General features: G+C 43.6%; 1 protein-coding gene and 1 long non-coding RNA gene across 2 annotated transcripts; both read left to right on the forward strand.

Annotated features, from left to right (window-relative positions):
- Positions 1-1627: 1627 nt before the first annotated feature.
- Positions 1628-16844, forward strand: HPN (hepsin). The gene is made up of 12 exons (XM_087727262.1): positions 1628-2871; positions 4039-4140; positions 5487-5528; positions 6433-6562; positions 6860-6982; positions 8054-8094; positions 8789-8954; positions 10300-10490; positions 11376-11471; positions 13343-13485; positions 15227-15388; positions 16152-16844. The coding sequence occupies exons 1-12, from the start codon at positions 2856-2858 to the stop codon at positions 16188-16190; spliced, it is 1251 nt and encodes a 416-aa protein (XP_087583388.1). The 5' UTR covers positions 1628-2855; the 3' UTR covers positions 16191-16844.
- A 1801-nt stretch (positions 16845-18645) lies between these two features.
- LOC148043036 (uncharacterized) lies at positions 18646-22833 on the forward strand. Its single transcript, XR_015698346.1, has 4 exons — positions 18646-18730; positions 21361-21489; positions 21582-21673; positions 22745-22833. It is a non-coding gene; the product is annotated as an uncharacterized LOC148043036 (long non-coding RNA).
- The last annotated feature ends 434 nt before the right edge of the window (positions 22834-23267 follow it).

Raw genomic sequence — 23267 nt, forward strand, 5'->3', positions numbered from 1 at the left:
AATACTTTTGTGAAAAAGATTGTCATGTATGATTGTCTCTGCATTTTGGATATGTTCTTCCTCGTAAAACAGTACTTAAGACTGTGGCAGGCATTCTGGATGGATTCACATCACTTCCTTGATTTGGGGAACTCTAGATTCACATCATGCATTGAATAAAGGAACCCAAAGGGACCCCATAACATGCTGGGTCATCCACACAACCGCAGCCCCCTTCACCCCAACGCAATCTCAGCCGACTTAGCATTTTATGCAAGTGTTGCCAAAACATGACAAGCTTCTTTAGCTCTGACTGGATGGTGGGGAAATGGAAGGATTTATAATAGTCCTTGCAGACAGCTGGTCATTTGCCTTCTTTTAGCAGGTCATTAAGGCCACCTGGAGGTTTATCTGTGTCATCAGGGTCACCCGAGTGGTGCAAAAATGAGTGTGGAGCCTTCAGTTGAGGAATTGAAGAAGCTTCTTGGATGAGAAGTGAAACATCTTCAAAGGAAAAAATAAAGCCCAGAAAGTCCGGTTGCCTCTTGAAAAAAAGCCTCTTTGGGACTTCTTTTGGATGTTGTGTATATTGTGCATGTGTGTGTGTGAGAGAGAATGAGACTAAGCACTGTCCGTTTGACCCACGAATCATGAGATTCCTTCCGGCTCGCTGACAGCTTCTTCTGGTGCCTGAATGGTGCTACTTCAGCCACAGAGCGGTAGTGTGTTTTGCTAAGTTAATTGAGTAAGCTCGAGGCAAGTTAGGTTGTAGCATCCAGTCCTGTGCATTAGGACTGCGCATATTCAAAAATGATATAGAAGAAGGTTTTGATCCTTGTGCGAGCAGATCAGCCCTCTGACGTCACTGAAGCATCCAGATTAGTGGTGGATTTCAAATTTTTTGGGAACCTACTCTGTGGATGTGGCCTCCTTTGTGGGAGTGGCTTGCTGGCCATGTGACTTGGTGGGAGTGGCTTGCCGGCCATGTGTTTTCTTTCTTTCTTTCTTTCTTTCTTTCTTTCTTTCTTTCTTTCTTTCTTTCTTTCTTTCTTTCTTTCTTTCTTTCTCTCTCTCTCTCTCTCTCTCTCTCCTTCCTTTTGTCTCTCTGTCCCTTTTTTCTTTTTTTCTTTCATCTCTCTCTCACTCTTTATTTATTTATTTATTTCTTCATTTCTTTCTCTTTCTCTCTCTCTCTCTGTCTGTCTCTCTGTCTCTCTGTGTGTGTGTGGCAGTGGTGGGTTTCAAACATTTTTGGAACCTCTTCTGTAGGTGTGGCCTGCTTTCCGGGTCCACTGGTGGAACCTTTTCCAACCGGTTCAGTAGATTTGATGAACCGGTTCTACCGAATAGGTGCGAACTGGTAGGAACCCACCTTTGATCCAGATGTTGTTTAGGCTTCAGTAGAAACCTGGAAGGCAAAACTATTCCTTGGCGAGTGAATGAATGAATGAATTCCAAATAACTAAATATGAACATAAATTTGGGAAAACTCTGGGAGATTGTGGAGTACAGGGGAACCTGGCATTCAATGGCCCATAGAGTCATGGAATGCTAGTTCATGCTAGCAGCAGATTCGGACAGTGAGGAGGTTGGGGAGGAACACGGGCCAGTCCTGGAGTCTGGGGAAGGCTCTGATGAGGGCTCTGTGTCGGAGGCAGAGAGGGGGCCGGGGCTGTCTGACAGTTATCAGCTGCCTTTGGAGTCAGACATCAGTGAGGCAGAGGAACAGCTGGAGCCTGTTCCCAGTGTGTGCATGCGCAGAATTGCCAGAGGAAGGGAACAACTAAGGAACAGGAGTCAACTTGGGATTAAAGCCACAGGTGGACGGTGAATGGCCCCTCCCATGGGGAATAAAAAAGGAGCAAAAAGATTGATAATGATAATGATAATAACATATATATATGTATTGGTTTAATAAAAGGAAATTGGATATAAATTGTAAACGGATTTGGAAAGGAGGACTAGAAATGTGGTTACTAAATATTATTGATTTTTATTTAGAACAGGTCATAAGGATTTAATGTTATTGGATGATATTGGAAATAGCTAACAAAATGCCATTATGTGGTTATGTCTTAAACTTTGGAATATTCTATCCAAAAGGACGTTAAAACAATTATAGTCAAATGAAAATTGGGGTATGATGATAGTAATATCTATAAATATATTTGATTAAAAAATATATGATTTGAGATGAATTATAGGTGATGACTATGGAAGAGATGTACAAAAGCTTTGGGTAACCAATTGACACCCTTTCTGTAGTAGGTAAAGAAAGAGGATTCTTTGTGTTATGTTGTGTTGTGTTTGTGTTTATGTAAAAATAATTTTTTTTTTAAAAAAGGAGCAAAAGAGGAGGGGTGTTTGCAGGAGACAATTAGTCCATTCCTGCATTCTTGCTGAGTATTATGGCATCTGAAAGATATCAGCCTGGCCACTCTCCAAGCCTGATAAAGGTCGTCAATTGCGAACTGTCTTGAAAAACTGTTGGGCTGGGACTTTGCTGGAGATGAATTCACTATAAATTAAATAAAAGGGGTTTATCGGGGTGAGCTCGGCTTCGTGCTGCTGGGGAAGCCTAGGTCAGAACATGAAAAGCCAGACACGACTTAGCGACTGAGCAACAACAAAATAACTAAATAGTAGAAGCTAAATAACAGCAGATGTTTGAATGCTAGTAGGAAATTCCAGGTAGAATTTTGCCAGCTCTAAGAGGAACATAGGTCAACTCTGGCTGAAGGAAAAGAGACTTGTAGCTTTACTGAAGGAAAAGAGGCTTATATCATTCTTCCTTTCTGATTTTAGGATTTTGGGGACTAGCCACCAAGGCCCCTGGGCCTGAAGAGCTGGACTTCCAAACAACAATTGTTTTTGAAATGGCTGAAAAAAATGGTGAGTTGAACTGTAGAAATAGAGAGGGGACATTTTACTTTCCTCTTCTAAATACTCAACCTTCCCACCACTCTTCCTAGTTTGAGCAGGACTTAAAGATGAACATCTTCAGGCATTCAGGAGAAGTGCAACGCTGCTTGCTCACAAGGCACCTTCTCTCTTATCTATCTGGAGCATAACTCTGGAGCAATTTCAACCAAACTTGATACACAGATGACCTACCCTCTGGAAACAAATACTGTGGGGTTAAGACACCCCTAACACCCCTTGGGGTTATATTGTGTGAAGATACTGCCTGTTAAAACGGATTCTACTGTACAGCACAGTGGTGTGTTACCATAGCGATGGCTTCACAGTACTCCACAAGAATACTCCCTCTGATAAGGGGGGAAATCCAACATTAGACATTACATTTGGTCTGGACATTTCCCCTCTAGAAATAAATACTTGGGCAATGCCGGGTTATCAACTAATCTGTTAAATAATAACAAATAATAATGGTTTCTTTCCTCTCATTTTTGTTTTAGGTTCAAAGGTGGAGTTTCTGAAGAACATCTAGAGAACTAAATATTGTAATAGTATAGTGTAGACCCGGTTCACCATGTCATATGGCTTGTTTGCTTTTGGCTTAGCATGCCGTGTGTGTGTGTGTGTGTGTGTGTGTGTGTGTGTGTGTGTGTGTGTGTGTGTGGTGTGTGTAGTGGTACCTTGGTACTCAACTGCTTTGAAACTCATCAAATTTGGCACTCAATGCATTTTGATGTGAAAATTTTGTCCCTTACTCATTGTTTATTTGGTAGTCAACTTGTCAGTGTTGGCTTCCTTGTGACTCACTACATTATTCCTTATGGGTTAGGTATTCAGCGTTTTTGGCACTCATTATGCCTCCTGGAATCAATTAACGATGAGTACCAAGGTACCGCTGTATACCTATCCTCAAGACCTTCGTTATTAGGATGGTGGCAAACATCCTAGGCTGGCATTATGCACAGGGGCAGGTCCAAGTCATTTCGGATGATTGCCATCTTTCTCCATTTCCTCTCCCTAACTTGGAGGAAACCATCTCTCTGTTCTTAATGGTATCTGGGAGGGTGTTTTTGAACCCCTGCTTCTGCCTGGCGGGAACAGCTCTGAGCTTTGCTGTCTGACGATCTCTCTACCTTTCAGGAGAACTTAAACCGTGCAGCTGGACTCTGCCTAAAGCCATGGCAGTGGGAGCCAGCACCTTCCTGCTCTTGGCTGGAATCGGAGCTGGGATTTGGGCAATAGGTAAGATGCCTTGTGAGTTAGAGAGAAATTTATTTCTTTATTTAAAACAGGTATATATCCCCCCCCCCAAAAAACACCTTGGACCCAACTAGATGAGTCCCAGTCAAGAAATTGGGGTCGTTTGTGATGAGCAATAAAACCAGTGATTCCCAGCTACAGGTTGGCAGGAATGGGGGTATGCATGCAAATGAAAAACACTTGCATACAACAATAGTGAAGCATGAAGGTTGGCTGGGTGACTTTGCGTCAATCACTAGGAGACTGTGAGTTCTAGTCTCGTCTTAGGCACGAAGGTTGGCTGGATGACTTTGGGTCAATCACCAGGAGACTATGAGTTCTAGTTCCTCCTTAGGCATTGCGACCCTATCTGGACCGGGAAGCCCTTCGGATAGTCCACTCACGCCCTCGTCACCTGAAGACTGGACTACTGTAACGCGCTCTACATGGGGCTGCCCTTGAAGAGTGTTCGAAGACTTCAGCTTGTCCAGAATGCAGCCGCGCGAGCGATTGTGGGTGCACCTCGGTACACCCACGTTACACCTATCCTCCGCGAGCTGCACTGGCTGCCCATTGGTCTCCGGACACACTTCAAGGTGCTAGTTGTTAGTTTTAAAGCCCTACGTGGTATCGGACCTGGTTACTTCAGAGATTGCCTCCTGCCAGTCACCTCCCAAAGACCTATTAGATCCCACAGACTAGGCCTCCTCCGAATTCCATCTGCCGGCCAATGTCGGCTGGCGACTCCCTGGGGGAGGGCCTTCTCTGTGGCTGCTCCAGCCCTATGGAACGATCTCCCCATTGAGATCCGGACCCTTACTACCCTTCTGGCCTTCCGCAAAGCAACTAAGACCTGGCTGTTCCGGCAGGCCTGGGGCTGTTGAATTATCCAGCCCCATCCGAGGTTACGACTGTTGCTGAATTTTAAATTGCTGTTTTCTATTTTTATTTTTGTACCCCCCCCCCTTCTTATTGTTAGCCGCCCTGAGTCTTCCGGGAATAGGGCGGCATACAAGCCAAATAAATCTAATCTAATCTAATGAAAGTTGCTGGGTGACTTTGGGTCAATCACCAGGAGATTATGAGTTCTAGTTCCACCTTAGGCATGAAAGCTGGCTGGATGACTTTGGGTAAATCACTAGGGGACTCTGAGTTCTAGCTCCACCTTAGGCGTGAAAGCCACCTGGGTGACTTTGAGCCTGTCATTCTCAGTCTACCCACCCTATTTCCAAAGTTTTCCCCGCCGTGAAGAGCAAGCATTAACTTCTGTAGATCATGGATTTTGCTTCTGCTGCCATTGTCCTCCTGCTGAGCGATGTTCTAATCAGCCTTCTTATCGCCCCCTGCAGTGGTGTCTGTGCTTGGCAGTGAAAAGGAAAGCTTGTATATGGGTGAGTATGTGATGAAGGCCTGTGGACACTCCCACCACCTGTGACATAGCCTCACCTTTTCCAGCCTGACGTCTTCAGGAACGGTGGGACTACAGCTTCTCCAATTCCCAGCCAGTCTGATTAAAATAGCAATAGCAATAGCAGTTAGACTTATATACCGCTTCATAGGGCTTTCAGCCCTCTCTAAGCGGTTTACAGAGTCAGCATATCGCCCCCACAGTCTGGGTCCACATTTCACCCACCTCGGAAGGATGGAAGGCTGAGTCAACCTTGAGCCGGTGAGATTTGAACTACTGAACTGAAGATAACAGTCAGCTGAAGTGGCCTGCAGTACTGCACCCTAACCACTGCGCTACCACGGCTCTAAAAAGCAGCTGTAGCTCAGCAACAGATCAGCCAGTCTACCTGGGGCCCACAAAGGAGCAGGGATAGTCAGCAACGGGTTCTCTGCCCGGATGCTGGGTGGGCGTGGCCATGCTGGGTTTGGCCTTGTCGACCTCCTGCACCACAGAGAAGAGAGGGGGATGTTTTCACCTTCCCCAGGCTCCAGAGGCTTTCTTCGAGCCTCTGGGAGGTTGACAATTGCTTCCCCAGGCTCTGGAGGCCCTCCGGAGGCCGGAAACAGGCCCGTTTCATGCCTTCCGGGACTTTCGGAGGCCCGTTCCCCGCCACCCCACTTGCTGAGCATCTGCACAGGCCCTGCACTTACCTCGCATCCAAAATGGGCTGCGTGGAGACTCCTGGGAGGGCTGGGGTGGGAGGGCTGGGACAGGGTGGGCAGGGCTAGTCAGGGGTGGGGTTTGAAGAACCCGTAGCTAATAACATTAGCTACGGGTTCTCCCGAACCTGGGCAAACCCGTAGCAGGCAGGACTCCTGTCTTATCACTACCTTTGTTCTGTTCAGTTCAGGTGAATTCCGAGGACCTGCGCCTGACCTTATATGATGAGACGGAAGGGAAGTGGAGGCTCTTGTGTTCTTCTTCATCTGATGCCCAGGTGGCAGCTCTTAGCTGCGAAGAGATGGGATTTGTCAGGTACACCAAAAACCTGGGTTGTGTGGACAAGGTCTATAGGGGCTTGAAATGGGGAGGTGAGAGATGTCAGCAAAGATAGCCTGGTTGAAGTCAACAACTGGCTGGGCTTTCAGGTGGCGATGGCTTCGTGTGCTGCCCGCATCTCACAGATGGGGCTTCACTTGTTTGTGTAGAGTGGTAGCTGATGTGCTACAATCCTTTGCCAGTCCATGGATTGGGTTGGGGACTCCTGTTCTAAAGCAACCTTACAGGTCATGGGTTGTATGCTGAAGTTCATTGGATTTGTCTCTGTTCCAGATCTCTCTCCCATTCAGTCCTGGATGCAGACAGAGTAGGTGCCAATGGAACATCAGGCTACTTCTGCGTGGATGACTCTCGCCTGCCTTTTGTGCAAAAGCTCAGAGACGCCATTGTTGTGTGGTGAGGACCACTTCCTTCCTACCGCTTTTCAGTCGCTTAAATACATAGACCTTCCCCAGCCTTGAATGTACATGGCAAAATCTATTATTCCCATTCAGCAGGGGCAATGGGCAAGAATGGTGGGAACTGCAGTCTAAATATAGCAACTCCTGCCAGGGGTGACACATTTTTATTGGTTTATCAAAATATAAAACATACAATGAAAAATAAAAAAAATAATGGAAAGATAAGTAGGGAAAGAGGGAAGAAAATTTTTTTTTTTCCGTTCAGGACTCACTTAAAAATAACGTTAGCTACTTTTCCTAAATTGTCTTGTCTTTCCATGGGAGAACAATTGGTGAACTTGAAGTCTATAATGAAAGATCCCCGGGAACTGAATGTAATCAGTCCGTCATCATTAAAAAAATAAAAATCAAAACTAGATATATTCTGTATGCAGTGGTGGGATTCAAATAATTTAACAACCAGGTCTCTGCCCTAATGATCAGCTCGGTGGTCATGTGACTGGATGGGCGCGGCCAACTCAACATCACTCACATCGATGAGCACTTCACCGTAGCTGTGACAATGTAATAAGGGTTAACCGGAGAGGTGGTTTCTGTAAGCAGGACAATCAAGATTAGCTAGAAACAACCCCAGAATGTTTCCTTCCTGCCTTCCTTACAGGATTAGCCCTGTAAAGTGGGGAAAAACAAAAGGAGATTTCTTCCAACAACCGGTTCTCCGAACTGCTTAGAAAGTTAGCAACCGGTTCTCCTGAATAGGTGCGGGTGTCAGCGTTCCAAGTATCATGCAGAATTAAATCAGAGTCCAAGGCAAAATGATCCTTTTTGTTCCAATTTAATAAGACAGACATCTTAGGCACATCTGTGTTATTAAATTGGAACAAAAAGGATCATTTTGCTTTGGACTCTGATTTAATTCTGCATGATACTTGGACTGGATGAATCCCACTACTGTCTGTATGCCACTGAAAGTTCAAAACTGCAAAAACTGGGAATTCCTATTTTTCTTGATAATGCCTCTTTACTTCTCCTTCCGTAGACTTGAATTTTCTTGTCTTTCTCACAGTGAATGCCTGACAGGCCGGTTCCTGGCAACTCTTTGCCAAGGTATGAAATTCACAAACTATTTCAAGGGAATCTTTAATTGTCTTTCTCTGCCCCCTTCCAATTCACATATTTCTTTCTCACCTTTCTCAGATTCTTCTCTTATTCACATGCTATGTCCGGCTTTCCTGAACTCTGATTTGCTCAAATCTAGTGTCTCCTTTGGAGCTTCTTGGTTTCATCACAAGCACTCGGCAGGGTTATTGTAGTATCCTGGGTCCTCATGAATAAGATTTCATTCATGAAGTTATGTGGGATGCACAAAAGTTGACGGAGTTAGCAGAGATGGCTAAACCGACTGTTTTAATCAAAGAAAACAACATTTGTTTCTACTTGGAAACCACTTCTGGACTTTCTGCTTGAGGTGGGGGAAAATGAAACTTTGATTTGGGGTCTTACTGATTAGATAGATTTGTTGTTATAGAAATGGCTAGTTTATACTATTATGGAAAAGTAAAAAGTTGAGGTTTGATTACTGTCTTACTCTTCTGCACCAGAGGGAGTCGGAAGTCAATCCTCCTTTTTTCTTTTTTAACCTTCCTTTTTTACCCTTCTCTCTTTCCCTTTCCCTCCCTTTTGCTTCTTACTATTTGCTTTTCTATTTTATATCATATGCGAATAAAAAATTGTAAACTTGAGAATTATGTGGGATGCAAGATTACATCAGAACAGGTATTGACTATTGTATGCTTTGCAGACTGTGGACGCAGGAAGTTATCCGTTGGTCGGATTGTAGGTGGTCAAGATGCTGGTTTGGGGAAATGGCCGTGGCAAGTCAGCCTACGTTACGATGGGACACATCTTTGTGGTGGCTCCATCATCTCAAACGAATGGGTAGTTACAGCAGCTCACTGCTTTCCGGAGTAAGTCCCAGGCTAGATATGTGTATAGAATGACATCCAGATACATACTGTATTTTCCGGAGTATAAGAGAGCCGAGGTGGCGCAGTGGTTAAATGCAGCACTGCAGGCTACTTCAGCTGACTGAAGTTCAGCAGTTCGGCTGTTCAAATCTCACCGGCTCAGGGTTGACTCAGCCTTCCATCCTTCTGAGGTGGTTAAAATGAGGACCTGGATTGTTGTTGGGGGCAATATGCTGACTCTGTAAACCGCTTAGAGAGGGCTGAAAGCCCTATGAAGCGGTATATAAGTCTAACTGCTATTGCTATAAGAAGCACCAAGGTTTTGAGGAGGCAAATAAAAAAAAAAAGGTTTTTGCACTCTGCAAACCTCCGAAAAACAACCCTTTTTTCGTGAAAACGGGCCCATTTTTTTTAAAAAAAGAGGCACAAATAGCCTTCAGGGGGCTTGCAGAGTGCTCCTGGGGGTTGCCCCTCCCAAAACAAGCAAAAATGGCTCGGTTTTCACAAAAACGGGCTCATTAAAAAAATTGCATGCATAGCCTTTAGGAGGCTTATAGAGTACGTCTGGGGACTGGGAGGGGGAAAAGTGAGCAAAAACCAGACCATTTTTCACTCATTTCTGTTTGTTTGTTTGTTTGTTTATTGGATTTATATGCCGTCCTTCTCCCAAAGGACTCAGAGCGGCGTACAATATTAAAAAACCCCCACATATTACAAAAGTTAAAAAGGAAATTAAATAAAGTATCCAAAAACAAACCCAATTTATATTAACAAAACGTTTTAAAAATTAGATTAAAATTAACAATTTAATCAATCATTTATTTTATTTTGTTCAGGCCAGGCCAGGCCAGCTTGCTGGAAAAGCCAACTTTTTAGGGCACGTCGGAAAGACCGGAGGTCAGGGATTATGCGAAGCTCCGGAGGCAGCTCATTCCAGAGCTCAGTTCTGCCTTCCCCAGCCCCCAGGAGCTCTCTGAAAGCCTTCTACAGGCTGTGCACAGCCATTTTGGTGAAGGGGGTGGGGCTTCGGGAGGAAAAAAGGTTGTATTCAGTATATAAGATGCATCCAGATTTTCACCCTCTTTTTGAGGGGAAAAGGTGCATCTTATACTCCGAAAAATACGGTGCTATTGATTTTTTTAACAAGCCATGTCAAAAAAATATCAGCCCCAACCAAGGTTACAACGAATCAAATTCAGCTTGTGATATTGAATGCAGACGCTAGATCCTTAATAAATTTGATCAAACCTGTTAGATGCACCTCGCTCCCAAGGGATCACTAAATCCAAAGTCCCCACCGATCCCACCTGCTGACCAACCTTCTCCTTTTGGGTCTGCCTTGCAGGAGGAATCGCGTGGTGAACCGCTGGCGGGTATTCGTGGGTGCCGTATCTCAGCAATCCATCAAGGGGCTACAGATGGACGTGGCCAGCATTGTGTACCATGGTGGATACAGGCCGTTTGTGGACCCCAATAGTGAGGAGAACAGCAATGACATTGCCTTGTTGCGTTTGGCCACACCACTCTCCTTCAATGGTGAGTGTCAGCTCTGAAGCGAACCTGTCTGAAGGCACCTTTTGCTGCCTCATAGTTGCCAGGAACTTTGAGGGGAGAGGAGAGAGGGGGGAGTAGATAGAGTGGCTAGCAGTCAAAACAAAAAGTTTTCTCATGGGAACCAAGGTCATCTCGTTGGAACCAAGGTCAACAGGTGACAGTTGGAGGAGGAGAGGAATGGCTACGGAACCCTTGATCAAACTTAATGGGACAATGTCACCGGTAATACTTAGGGGGGGAATAATTGCTGTTTTAATTATGTCACAAATGCGAGAAAAGTTTCAGAATTGGTTTTCACTAGCTGAGGTATCCAATAAACATGTTCTTTGAGGAATCTACCTGCCTTGGAGTTCTGCTTTTGGTGGATGAATTACTTGGAACGCTGACAGTGAGAATATTACTGGGCAGGAGTTGGGAGGGTTATGACATCACAATGGAAAGTCCACCCATCCTCTATTTGTGTGCAACATCTTCACATTGGTACAAGAGAATAGAGGAGAAAGTAGTATTAGGTATGTTTGCCGCCTTATTTCTAAAATAATAAAGGTGGGATTAAAAAAAATTTAAACCCCCCTGAGATATCGACATTCCCCATGGTCATCTTCTCCCTAAAGTTGTGGAAGGCCAACACCCTCTAGTGAAAATAACATTGAAAAACACTTTTCCTTTGAGGAATTACTTCAATTCATAAATTGTCTCTTCCAATTGGTTAAAAAAACAACAACATCAAGGAGAAATTTTGAAACTTTAGAAAAATACACCGAAGCAACTTGCCACTCATGACCGTGAGCCAGAGAAAGAAAAAAATCCTACCCAAGATAGCGTATGTGTTTTTGAGGTTTTAGTTTTATTATTTTTTGCTTACAGAATTTATTCAGCCTATCTGCCTCCCAGCACTGGGGCAGACTTTGGTGGATGGCAAGATCTGTACCGTGACGGGATGGGGCAACACACAATACTATGGTAAGGTCCTCTTGCTACCACGAGATGGCAGCAGTGTTTGTACGGCTGGAGTTCTCAGCCAAGATGTGTGCGAGCTTAATTTGATTGAAAAGTTCTGCTTTTTGAGTGAGTGAGGAAGAAAGAAAGAAAGGAAGACAAACCTCTTTTGGGCTTAGTAGATCTTCCTGCAGCCTCCTAGGAGCAAAAATGGGCTGTGGGGGGCGCGATGCCCTCCCCCTACACTCCCCCTACTCTCCCCACCTCCCCCCACAAATTCACACATCCCCCCCGCCCTCTATGCATGCATCTCCCACATGCCCCCTGCCCCCCATGCATGCATGGTAGAGACCCAAAAATCAGCTAGCCACATACATATGCACGGTGTACCTGAACTAGGGTGACAGCTCGCTTGCCATAGGTTCGCTGTTCTGCCCCCCCTCCATCCGGTGATTAACGCTGACACAGGCTTACTGTTAGCCATGCTTTATTCATAGTAATTACTCACAGACAAGACATTGGCAGCAACCCAGACTCCCACAGATAAGAGATACAATACACACAAGAGCTTCTCCAGCTTGATATAAATGGTTGTGTCCTGCAAATGGTCTCCTCCCAAAGTCTCTTCTTATATACTCTCTTGGGAGGAGCCAAACCACAACCACCTAGGCTTGATTATCTCCTATGAGACTGTCTCTGTAATTGCTGCCTTCGTTTCTCAGCCCTCCTCTGCCTCGTCAGGGACAACTCCCTTTGATCTTCACCACTGCTCCATGCCTCAGGCGCCTCCTGCTGGCCAACCAGCCTCTCTGGTCCCTGCTGGGAATCTGAACCCTGCCCAGGGTCCTCCACATCTTCCAGAGCCAACTCATAGGGTCCCTCGCTATCGGAGTCCTTTGGCAACTCCAACGGCTCCTTCTAGGCCACAACAGTTCGCCATCATGGCTCTAGAATGATGTTGATGGACTGTAACTCTCAGCCCTTCTGAATCATAATTCAGGAAGGGTGAAGGATCCCCGATCCCTGACCTGTTCCCAGTGAAGCTGAATAAGGCAGAGGCCAGCAGTTCCCACAACAAAAAGAACAATTACGGGCTATAGATTAAGTCCTTCCCAGGGCTATCCAGAGAATGGGCTGGATTCTACTGATCGTGAATGAAAAAGACTAACATTTAATCCAGAACTGTAGATTTACCATATTTTTTTCAGAGTATAAGGCGCACTGGAGTATAAGATGCACCAAGGTTTTGAAGAGGCAAATTAAAAAAAAGTTTTTGCACTCTGTAGACCTCCCAAAAATGGCCCATTTTTTTGTGAAAATGAGCCCATTTTTTGTCAAAAAGGGCATGAATGGCCTTTAGGAGGCTTATAGAGTGCTCCTGGGGGCTGAGGGGGGGCAAAATTGAGCAAAAAATGGGCTGTTTTTTGCTCATTTCTGCCCTCCCTAGCCCCAAGGAGCACTCTGGAAGCCTCCTAAAGGCTATGTACAGCCATTTTGGTGAAGGGGCGGGGTTACAAGAGGCAAAAAATGCTGTATTCAGTGTATAAGACACACCCAGATTTTCAACCTCTTTTTTGAGGGGAAAAAGGTGCGTCTTATACTCCGAAAAATACGGCATGTAAGGGTTCAATTTCTATGTACTGCAGTGATCCACCTTTTCCTGTCTATATGGCTTCATTCCTTTCTGCAATAAAGAGTCTCATCTTGCTTGGGTTGTATTCAGGCAGTTCCTGGAGAAGGTGATGTGTAGCTGAAGAGCCCAGGTTTACATTGGGGCCTGGGGGGAAGCATGACATCAAGAGAGAACTTGCCAACCATTGCAAAATGGTACTGAGCTGATGGAAGCACCAGGCTCTCTTGTACCAAGGCAGCTTCTGACTTCTCCTTCTTTGTAGGTCAACAGTCTGACGTCCTTCAAGAGGCCAGTGTGCCCATCATCAGCACCAGTGTCTGCAATGGCCCCGATTACTACGGCAGTCAGATAAGGCCCAGGATGTTTTGTGCTGGCTTTGCAGCTGGAGGCACAGATGCTTGCCAGGTAGGGTCAGTTTCGCATGCTGGCTGGGGAATTCTGGGAGTTGAAGTCCTCCCATTTTAAAGTTGTTATGGTTAAGAAGTTCTCGAAGTTAGTGTCTTTAACTTGGTGTTCACTGGACATTATCAGGATCAATTGGAAGTGTATGCTGCTATAGCCAAATACATCTGAAAGACTTCAAGAGGGAGAACACAGGGATAGACACTATGTTTTCCATAGGACCAGAGGTTCTGACCACTTCTGGAAAACCGGTAGCGAAAATTTTGAGTAGTTCGGAGAACCGATAAATGCCACTCTGGCTGCCCCCCCCCCCCTGATCTATTCTCTGCTTTCCCAAGTCAGGAGTGGGTTGCTGCCGTTTTTACTACCGGTTCGCACATACGCTGTGCACTGTTCAATGTAAATTGTTCTTCATGCATGCACAGAACAATTTACAGTGAACAATTTACAGTGAACAATTTACAGTGGACTGCATACGCAGTCCCTAAAATCCAAAATGGTGGCAGCCTAGCGGCGGCGAGGAAACCAATTCAGGGGCATGGGCATGGCAGGCCTGGGTCGCTGCCGGTTCTACGACCCAGGCCTGAATTCCACTACCGGTTCGGCTGAACCGGGGCGAACCAGGAGCAACCCACCTCTGTCCCGACTCCCAGCTGATCGGGAGGAAAGGGGGATTTTGCAGTAACCTTCCCCTGGAGTTGGGAGGGAAAGGAGATTTTACAGTATCCTTCCCCTGCCACGCCCAGCAAGCCACGCCCACCATGCCACACCACACCCACCAAGCCACACCCACAGAACCAGTAGTAAAAAAATTTGAATCCCACCACTGTATAGGACCACTGAACTGGATGCAACTTTTTCTTTTTTAAATATAAAGCAATAGCAGAGAAGAATAGCAATAGCAATAGCAGTTAGACTTATATACCGCTTCATAGGGCTTTCAGCCCTCTCTAAGCGGTTTACAGAGTCAGCCTATTGCCCCCAACAACAATCTGGGTCCTCATTTTACCCACCTCGGAAGGATGGAAGGCTGAGTCAACCCTGAGCCGGTGAGATTTGAACAGCCGAACTGCAGAACTGCAGTCAGCTGAAGTAGCCTGCAGTGCTGCATTTAACCACTGCGCCACCTCAGCTGATCAGAATCGGGGGGAGCATTTCCTATTCAACTTTTTACTCCCGAAGTGTTAATCCAGAAGATGTGATTGTGTAGTCCTCAAATTACAACCACTTGCTTAGCGACCATTGTGAATTACAACCGACCCAAAAAAGAGACATATAACCCAGTTTTGAAGTTCAAATGGTCAGGCCCCCTCTGGAGTCATTGACCAAACTTCAGGCCTTCTGTACACTCATAACGAACCATTGGCTCACTTAACAACCGCGATGTTCACACAATGACTGCCACAAAAGAGGTCATTTTACATCTTTCCTGACACACAACCCTAATGGGTGGGCTTAGGGTTGTAAGAAGGACTACTTGCAATGTTCCAAACCTAAGAAATGGAACTCTTTTCGCTTCCTGTTTTTGTTCCTAAACTTTCTTTTGTTGTCTTGTTCCTATCCACCATCATAGCTTTCCCTGAGTTGAGGACATTCGGGTGTGCTGGACTAAAACTCCCATCATCCCCAGACAGCAAGGCCGCGTGGGCTTTGAATTCTGGGACAGCACCGCAGTGAATAGGGAAGGGAGGATGATCACGTCAACGCAGGTTTTCCTTTAACTGATGTTTCTTCCACCTGACAGGGGGACAGTGGTGGCCCTTTGATGTGCGAAGACGGCATTTCACAAGTGTCACGTTGGCGGCTGTGCGGCGTTGTGAGCTGGGGCACAGGCTGTGCCCTGGCCAATAAGCCTGGAGTCTATACCAAGGTTAATGATTTCCACGGGTGGATCCACCAGACAATGGTAAAGAGCTTGCAAATGGGGAAGACCCCAGAGAAACTGCTGTGGGAACCTGCGATTGTGTTCACCCAAAAGGTTTAATCCACATGCTAAGTTTGGTTTAAACCAGGGGTGGGTTCCTGCCAGTTCTAACCTCTTCTATAGAAGAGGTTCCACAAATCTACAGTGCCGTTTAGAACCGGTTCCAGCTCCCTCCCACTGCCCGTCCGCACATCATCAAGATGAAGAGCGAGAGGGGGAATTCTGGGAGTTGAAGTCCACAAGTCTTAAAGCTGTCAAGTTTGAACACTCCTGGGGGTGTTTTTCTAAAGGGTGCAAGGGTCTTGTAACTTGACAGCTTTAAGACTTGCACACTTCTTGAGCGTACTACACTGCCAGAGTTCCTGAGCCAACATGACTGGAATTCTGAGAGTTGAAGTCCACAAGTCTTAAAGCTGTCATGTTTGAACACCCCTGGGGGGGGGTTAAAGTGTTAGGGGTGCAAGGGTCTTGTAAATTGACAACTTTAAGACTTGCGTGCTTCAAATGCCAGAGTTCCTGAGCCAACATTTTGGTTGCTAAGCAAGAGCTTTAAGTGAGTTTCACCACATTTTACAAGTTGGCAACGCCCATCCAATCACATGGCCAGCAAGCCACTCCCACAAAGTAGGCCACACCTACAAAAGAGGTTCTCAATTTTTTTGAAGCCCACCACTGGTTTAAACATTGGTTAATTGGATGGTTGGAGATGCTTCATCTACTTTTTCCCTTTGTTTCTTTTCTGCAGACAAACTCCTACATTAGCGGGTTGGTGATTCAGCAATGAAATGCGTGGAACTGGCCGTCTCCCTTCCCAGTGAATTGTTGCCTTAAAAAGGAGGAGAATCAAGGAAGACGAGTGTGTGTGGGGGGAAGAGGAATGAACACGCTGATATCTTTGGCCTGGCAGAATGGGACAGAAAAGTCCTTGCCAATTGCTAAAGGTGTCGTGGCGTATTGGCTCTTTCAGGCTTTTGATGAGATGCTTTCCTTCCGTTACATTGTCTTCATGGAGCTTCTGGTCCTTCAGCTGCTCATCTATGGATGAGTTGAACAGAATACAGAGTCGGAAGGGATCTTGAAGGTCTTCTAGTCCAAACCCCTGTTCAAGCAGGAAACTCTCTACCATTTCAGACAAGTGGTTGTCTTATCTCTGCCTAAAAACTTCCAGCGTTGGAGCATTCACAACTTCTGCAGGCAAATTGTTCCACTGATTAATTGTTCTAACTGCCAGGAAATTTCTCCTTAGTTCTAGGTTGCTTCTCTCCTTGATTAATTTCCACCTATTGGAAACTAATCTTCTGTGCCCAGCTTCCCAAGGCATTTATCATTGATTTAGGGCTCCTGCTACGTAAAACCACATGCACAGTTTTAAGACTTTAAACTTTCATGGATGCACTTGGATTAAAGGGTTATAATAAAACTCCTATCATAAGTTGAAGACTGAACCCCAAATCTGAAATTTGGGTTGCCTTGTGGTTGATGTTCATTTCACATCATTTTCACGGGATTGTCATAACAATTTGTCACCACAGATGATTTTATCATTCTTTGATTTTTGAGTTTTGTTGTCTAAATTTTTTTAGACCAGCCCTTCTCAACCTGATGTTCCTCAATTGTTGGTTTATTGTTTTCATCATTATTTACCCACAGATTGTTCAGTTATCTCCTTCAGGTGTGTACAAAGATGGTTGGGAAAACTTGCTTTAGGTTGTTGGCCTATAGTCCATTGTGTCCACATTGTACAAATGATTTTACTCCCCCTTTACTGAGAATTTTAACAATGGAAGAGTAGAAGATATACATACATGCATGCATGCATGCATGCATGCATGCATACATACATACATACATACATACCTGTCTAAGAGGTGGTATTCAGCAGGTTCTGACCAGTTCTGGAGATCTGGTAGGGGAAATTTAGAGTAGTTTGGAGAACTGGTAAATGCTACCTCTGGCTGGCCCCGCCCCCATCTATTCTCTCCCTCCTGAGTCCCAACTAATCGGAAAGAAATGGGGATTTTGCAGTAACCTTTCCTTGCCACCCCACCAAGACATGCCCACAGAACCAGTAGTAAATTTTTTTGGATCCCATTATACATATACATATACATATATATACATATACATATACATATACCAGAGGTGGGTTCCTACTAGTTCGCACCTATTCGGTAGAACCGGTTCGTCAAATCTACCGAGCCGGTTAGAAGAGGTTCCACCAGTGGACCCGGAAAGCAGGCCACACCTACAGAAGAGGTTCCAAATTTTTTTGAAACCCACCACTGGTCCTTGGATATGATTATTCTACACTATCATGCTCATATTTATAAAACTCAGTGCCTCTGTGAAAGGTAAGGATGACTACTGCATTTGTGGTGCAATCAGAACATTGCGTGTGTTGAAGTTGTTTTAACGCAAATCAAAGATGCCTTTTAAAAAACAAGTTTACATCATATTCTTATGCATGCCAGTGCTGTGTGTGAGGTAATTGAAGGTGGTTCTGACAAGTGTCGTCAGCATCTTCATATCCGGTCACATGGGCGGCAAGCCACTCCCACCCGGTCACATGGGTGGCAAGCCACTCCCACAAAGGAGGCCACACCCACGGAGTAGGTTCGAACAATTTTTGAAACCCACCACTGGATTGGCAGATGGAAAGGGAAATGGGAAGTCTTTATAGCAATAGCACTTAGACTTATATACTGCTTCACAATGCTTTTACAGCCCTCTCTAGGCACCTTACAGAGTCAGCCTATTCAGGGGTGGGGGGCTGCTGGCGTTACTGCTGGTTTGCTTCGCACGCTCTTCCATTCCCCACCATCCTGTCAGAGCTTGAAGAAGTTTCCTGGAGGAGAAGCGAAATGTCTTCAAAAGAAAAGAAAAAAACAAGACAGTCCAGTTGCCTCCTGAAAAAGCCTGACGTGGATGACTGAGAATCTCCATAGACCCTCAGATTGTGTATATTTCAGACTTGTAATGATCTCAATTTAAATAAATCAGTTTTGATCGTGGAACCGTTCTTGAATGTAGATTTCTCTAGCAATCCCCAATGGAAGGAGGTTCTCCAAGTCCATTTAACCCTTATGTCTCATAAGAGTTCTATATTTTTTCCCCAGTAATAGCTCACCAATATCCTTACAAAGAAAGACAAGCATTTATTGTATGGTTTGAACAGCAGAGGACAGCAAACTGTAACATTTGCTTCAAATTGCCTGGGTTTTTTATTTATTTAAAAAAATATTGAATATTTTACACAAACTGCCTTTTATTCTCAGAGCTTTCTTGCCTTTGGAGAACAATTTCTGCTTAGGCAACCATGTCTTGGTGAGTCCATTTAAAGACTTTCATTCTGGAATGCTCAGCACATTGAAATTGCCCAGAACAATCATGGTTGCAGCCTATACCAGGATCAACATAAATCTGTTTCATGACACGTCTCATCCGTCTTTGGTCCCTTGTGTGCGGCTCTCAATAGTTAGCACCCTTCACTAATTTTGGATCAGCTGGGGAGGTCACTGTGTCTGCTCAAGGAGCTAGTTCTGAGTAAGCAATGCCCTTTTTTCTTTCTTTCCTAGAGTGGCAGGATAATAAGGATTAGCCTGTCCTGAGGCCCCATAGGATGTGGAAACAATGCCTAGTGTTACAGGAGAGAGATTGGACATCCGCTTGAGGGAGAGGAAAAGAGCACAGAATAGTTAATAACTGGTTAATGGTTAACCGAACTCTTTCTCTCTCCCAACATTACTTAACTAGCAGTCACGAATGCCCAGAACTTAGGGTCCAAATGAGCAATTAAATAATTAATCTAGTAATCTATATTCGCTTCTCACCTGCAAATCTACTTACTGCTCAGGGCAGTTTCTCATATATTTGATCTAAAATCCATTCCACTCCTTGTGAGTTTCGCTTGCTTCCTTTCATTAAAAGCAAAGAACATTTCCCCATGAAATGTATGCATTTCCTCTAGCACAGGTGGTCCTTGACTTACAACCGCAACGGAGTCCAAAAATTTCAGTGGCTAAGTGAGACAGCTGTGAAAAGTGAATTTTGCTCCGCTTTACAACATTTCTTGCCGCAATTGTTAAGTGAATCGATGCAGTTGTTAAATTAGTAACACAGGTGTTAAGCTAATCTGCCTTCCCCACTGACTTTGCTTGTCAGAAGGTAATCACATGGCTTTGGGACACTGAAACGGTCATAAGTATAAGTCAGATGCCGAGCATCTGAATTTTGACCATGTGAGTATGGAGAGACAGCATGGAGGTCATAAGGGTGAAAAATGATCATAAGTCACTTTTTCCGGTGGAATAGAATAGAATAGAATAGAATAGAATAGAATGGCATGGAGTGGAATGGCATAACATGGCATGGCATGGTGTGGCGTGGCATAGAATAGAATGGCATGGAATAGCACAGCATGGCATAGAATAGAAATAATGGAATGGAATAGAATAGAATGGCATGGAATGAATGGCATAGCATGGCGTGGCATGGCATAGAATACAATGGAATGGAATAGAATAGAATAGAAATAATGGAATGGAATAGAATAGAATGGCATGGAATAGCACAGCATGGCATAGAATAGAATAGAATGGCATGGAATGGCATAGCATGGCATAAAATAGAATAGAAATAATAGAATGGCATGGAATAGAATAGAATGGCATGGAATAGCATAGAATGGCATGGAATAGAATAAAAATAATGGAATGGAATAGAATGGCATGGAATGGCATAGAATAGAATAGAAATAATGGAATGGAATAGAATAGAATAGAATAGCAATAGCAATAGCAGTTAGACTTATATACCGCTTCACAGGGCTTTCAGCCCTCTCTAAGCGGTTTACAGAGTCAGCCTATTGCCCCCAACAACAATCCGGGTCCTCATTTTACCCACCTCGGAAGGATGGAAGGCTGAGTCAACCTTGAGCCGGTGAGATTTGAACAGCCGAACTGCAGAACTGCAGTCAGCTGAATGAAGTGCTGCATTTAACCACTGCGCCACCTCAGCTCTGCTATAGAATAGAATAGAATGGCATGGAATAGCATAGCATGGCATGACATGGCATAGCATAGAATAGAAATAATGGAATAGAATAGAATAGAATGGCATGGAATAGCATAGCATAGCATGGCGTGACATGGCATAGAATAGAATAGAAATAATGGAATAGAATAGAATGGCATGGAATGGCATAGCATGGCATGACATGGCATAGAATAGAAATAATGGAATAGAATAGAATGGCATGGAATGGCATAGTATGGCATGACATGGCATAGAATAGAATAGAAATAATGGAATGGAATAGAATGGCATGGAATAGCATAGCATGGCATGACATGGCATAGAGTAGAATAGAAATAATGGAATAGAATAGAATAGAATAGAATAGAATAGAATGGCATGGAATGGAATGGTATAGTATGGCATGGCACGGCATAGAATAGAATATAATTCTTTATTGGCCAGGTGTGATTGGACACACAAGGAAATTGTCTCCCGTGCATAAGCTCTCAGTGTACATGCAAGCAACAAGATATATTAGCAAATATGGCATTCTGGCAAATCAGCCATCAACAGACACATAGACATTAAGCAACATCTATATAGACTATGCAAAAGAGACAATCAACCAGCCCAAAAGAGAACAAAAAGACTCAATGGGGAAGGGATTAGCTTAACAACTGGGTTACTAACTTAACTGCATTGATTCACTTAACAATTGTAGCAAGAAATGGATAATGCAACCATCATAAATACCTGTATTTACCACCCACCTCTCATTGTTGTTAACGCTAATGAAATCCATTGTTTTCATTTGCCCTTTGGGATATTAGGCTTATTTACAATGAGGAAACCCCTCAGAATTGTTATATCCTTGTCAAAATGTTTCTACTGGTGCTGGGTTGACAAATGAACCTATTCTTTCCCATGTGCGTGTCCAGAATTAGTTTTCAATTGGGAAAACTTTCTGGGAGATCGTATATAACCCCTCCTGATGCAGAGAAATCCGAGTGTAACAAAGATCAGAGATCTAAGCTTGTTCAAGCACTTACACTGCAGACGACTGATAGGTAAGAATTTTATGCTGGCCCCAGAATGAAATGGGTGGAAAGTTTCTCCCTTTGTTGTTTTCCTTTCTGCAAATATTTCTATTCCCCTACAGTACTTCATTGATCTTTCAATCATGACTTAGCATGCAAGCTAAAAGAAGAAAGATCCAGATTGAAATTCTCATTTTGTCACCAAGTTCATCGGGTAAGTTTTGCTGGATTAGTCCCTCTTATTTTTCCCCCAGCCCTTCTTTAAAGGCAATTATTGGATGGATCAAATCAAATCAAAATCAATTACTGGATGGATCAAATCAACTGCGGCATTGACAGAAAGTGTCATTTCCCAATCGTGGTAAATCTGCAGAACGTTAAAATGAAAGAGTTGGTGGAAAAGTTGAATAAACTTATCCATAACAGCCCCAACCCCGTTTATGAGAGTTTTTAACATTTTATTCTTTAAATATAAAATAAAAGGTGGGAAGAGGCTGTAGAAACTCTGATGAAAATAAGAGCTATCCAAAGGAGAAAATGAATTGTAATATATCAAAAAGGTAATTTTATTTTTTATTTTTTATTAGACTGCGCTGAGATGAATAAGTTGACAATGGAAATCAAAGACAAAAGAGAAACAAGATAATATTTAATTTGGGATATATGGTATAATTGGCTTGATAGATTCAAAGATTAGAAAACTGATAATGAAAGATATTAATGAATTAGAAATTAGAAACAAGGGTAGATATAATGAAAGGTGAAGAATATTTATTGTATATAATAGTATATAAAGATAGGATGTTACAAAAATGTAAAATATACCTAGAATGATAACAATATAATGTATATATAGTGCTATATGTAACAAAACAAAAACTGTGGATATAAACTGGTATAAAGTTGTTGTAAAGATGAAATGAAAGATGTAAAATGAAGAAAACTGTATAATAAAAATATAATAATAAACAAACCGAAAAAGGTAAAATAGTAGCATTTTAAAGGCAAAATAATATTTTTGAATATTGTATTTTGTGATTTCTTTTTTTTTTCTTATGCAAGATGCTGAAGGGCTAAGCAGAAAATATATTTAAAATGACAGCCGTTGGAGAAATATTTGCTTTAATTAAGTAGACTCTTAGCTAGAAGTTATTATTTGCATTCCCATTCTATGATTAGGCATTCAGCTATAAACCCCATAGGGGAAGATAAAGGTGGGTAGGATTACTGCCAAAAAATGTATTAAGAACAACATTAACCCAGAAATAAATTTATACATTCGTAGGTTTCCTGCATAATTTCTGATATAAGAATTAAAACAACAGTTGGGAATATGAGATCATCCCTTCCCTGGTCGATGAAGTTCCTAGCCCTGGGTGAGTTTGTCCCAAAATTCTTTTCAAATGCATTTATTCATTAATATGCACCATAAATTTCACAGCATGATTTAGTTTCATCACTCTTATTTCCTCGCCCTCCCCCCCAAAAAACCTGCAACTCATTTTGTGATTGTAATGGAGATATCTGCACAAAACCTAGATTGCTTTTGTGTTCCTCCTCATGCTTCAAATTTGCAACTAATTAAATTTCATTCTATTTTATTTTGGATGAGAATGGGACATTTTAGGATTAGTACTGACTAGCAGCAATTTATAAGAAGACAGGCGTGAGTTCCCAACAGAGAGAGGAACAACTGCTGACTAACAGGGTTCCCCGTCAAGAAGGGATGCAAGAAGTCCCATCAAAAAGGGATAGTGGCTAAGACGCTGATCTTGTCGATCAGAAAGGTCAGCAGTTTGGCGGTTCGA

Source organism: Thamnophis sirtalis, unplaced genomic scaffold, assembly GCF_051295495.1.
Source record: "Thamnophis sirtalis isolate CommonGarterSnake01/CBP01778 unplaced genomic scaffold, rThaSir2_p1.2 scaffold_13, whole genome shotgun sequence".
In the NCBI taxonomy this organism is placed as follows: Eukaryota; Metazoa; Chordata; class Lepidosauria; order Squamata; family Natricidae; genus Thamnophis; species Thamnophis sirtalis.

Excerpts from the sequence above, each read along its gene's own strand:
- HPN (XM_087727262.1), top strand. Across the intron at positions 6,563-6,859 it reads GAAGAGATGGGATTTGTCAG|ATCTCTCTCCCATTCAGTCC; the intron begins GTACACCAAAAA and ends TCTCTGTTCCAG. Across the intron at positions 8,955-10,299 it reads GCAGCTCACTGCTTTCCGGA|GAGGAATCGCGTGGTGAACC; the intron begins GTAAGTCCCAGG and ends TCTGCCTTGCAG.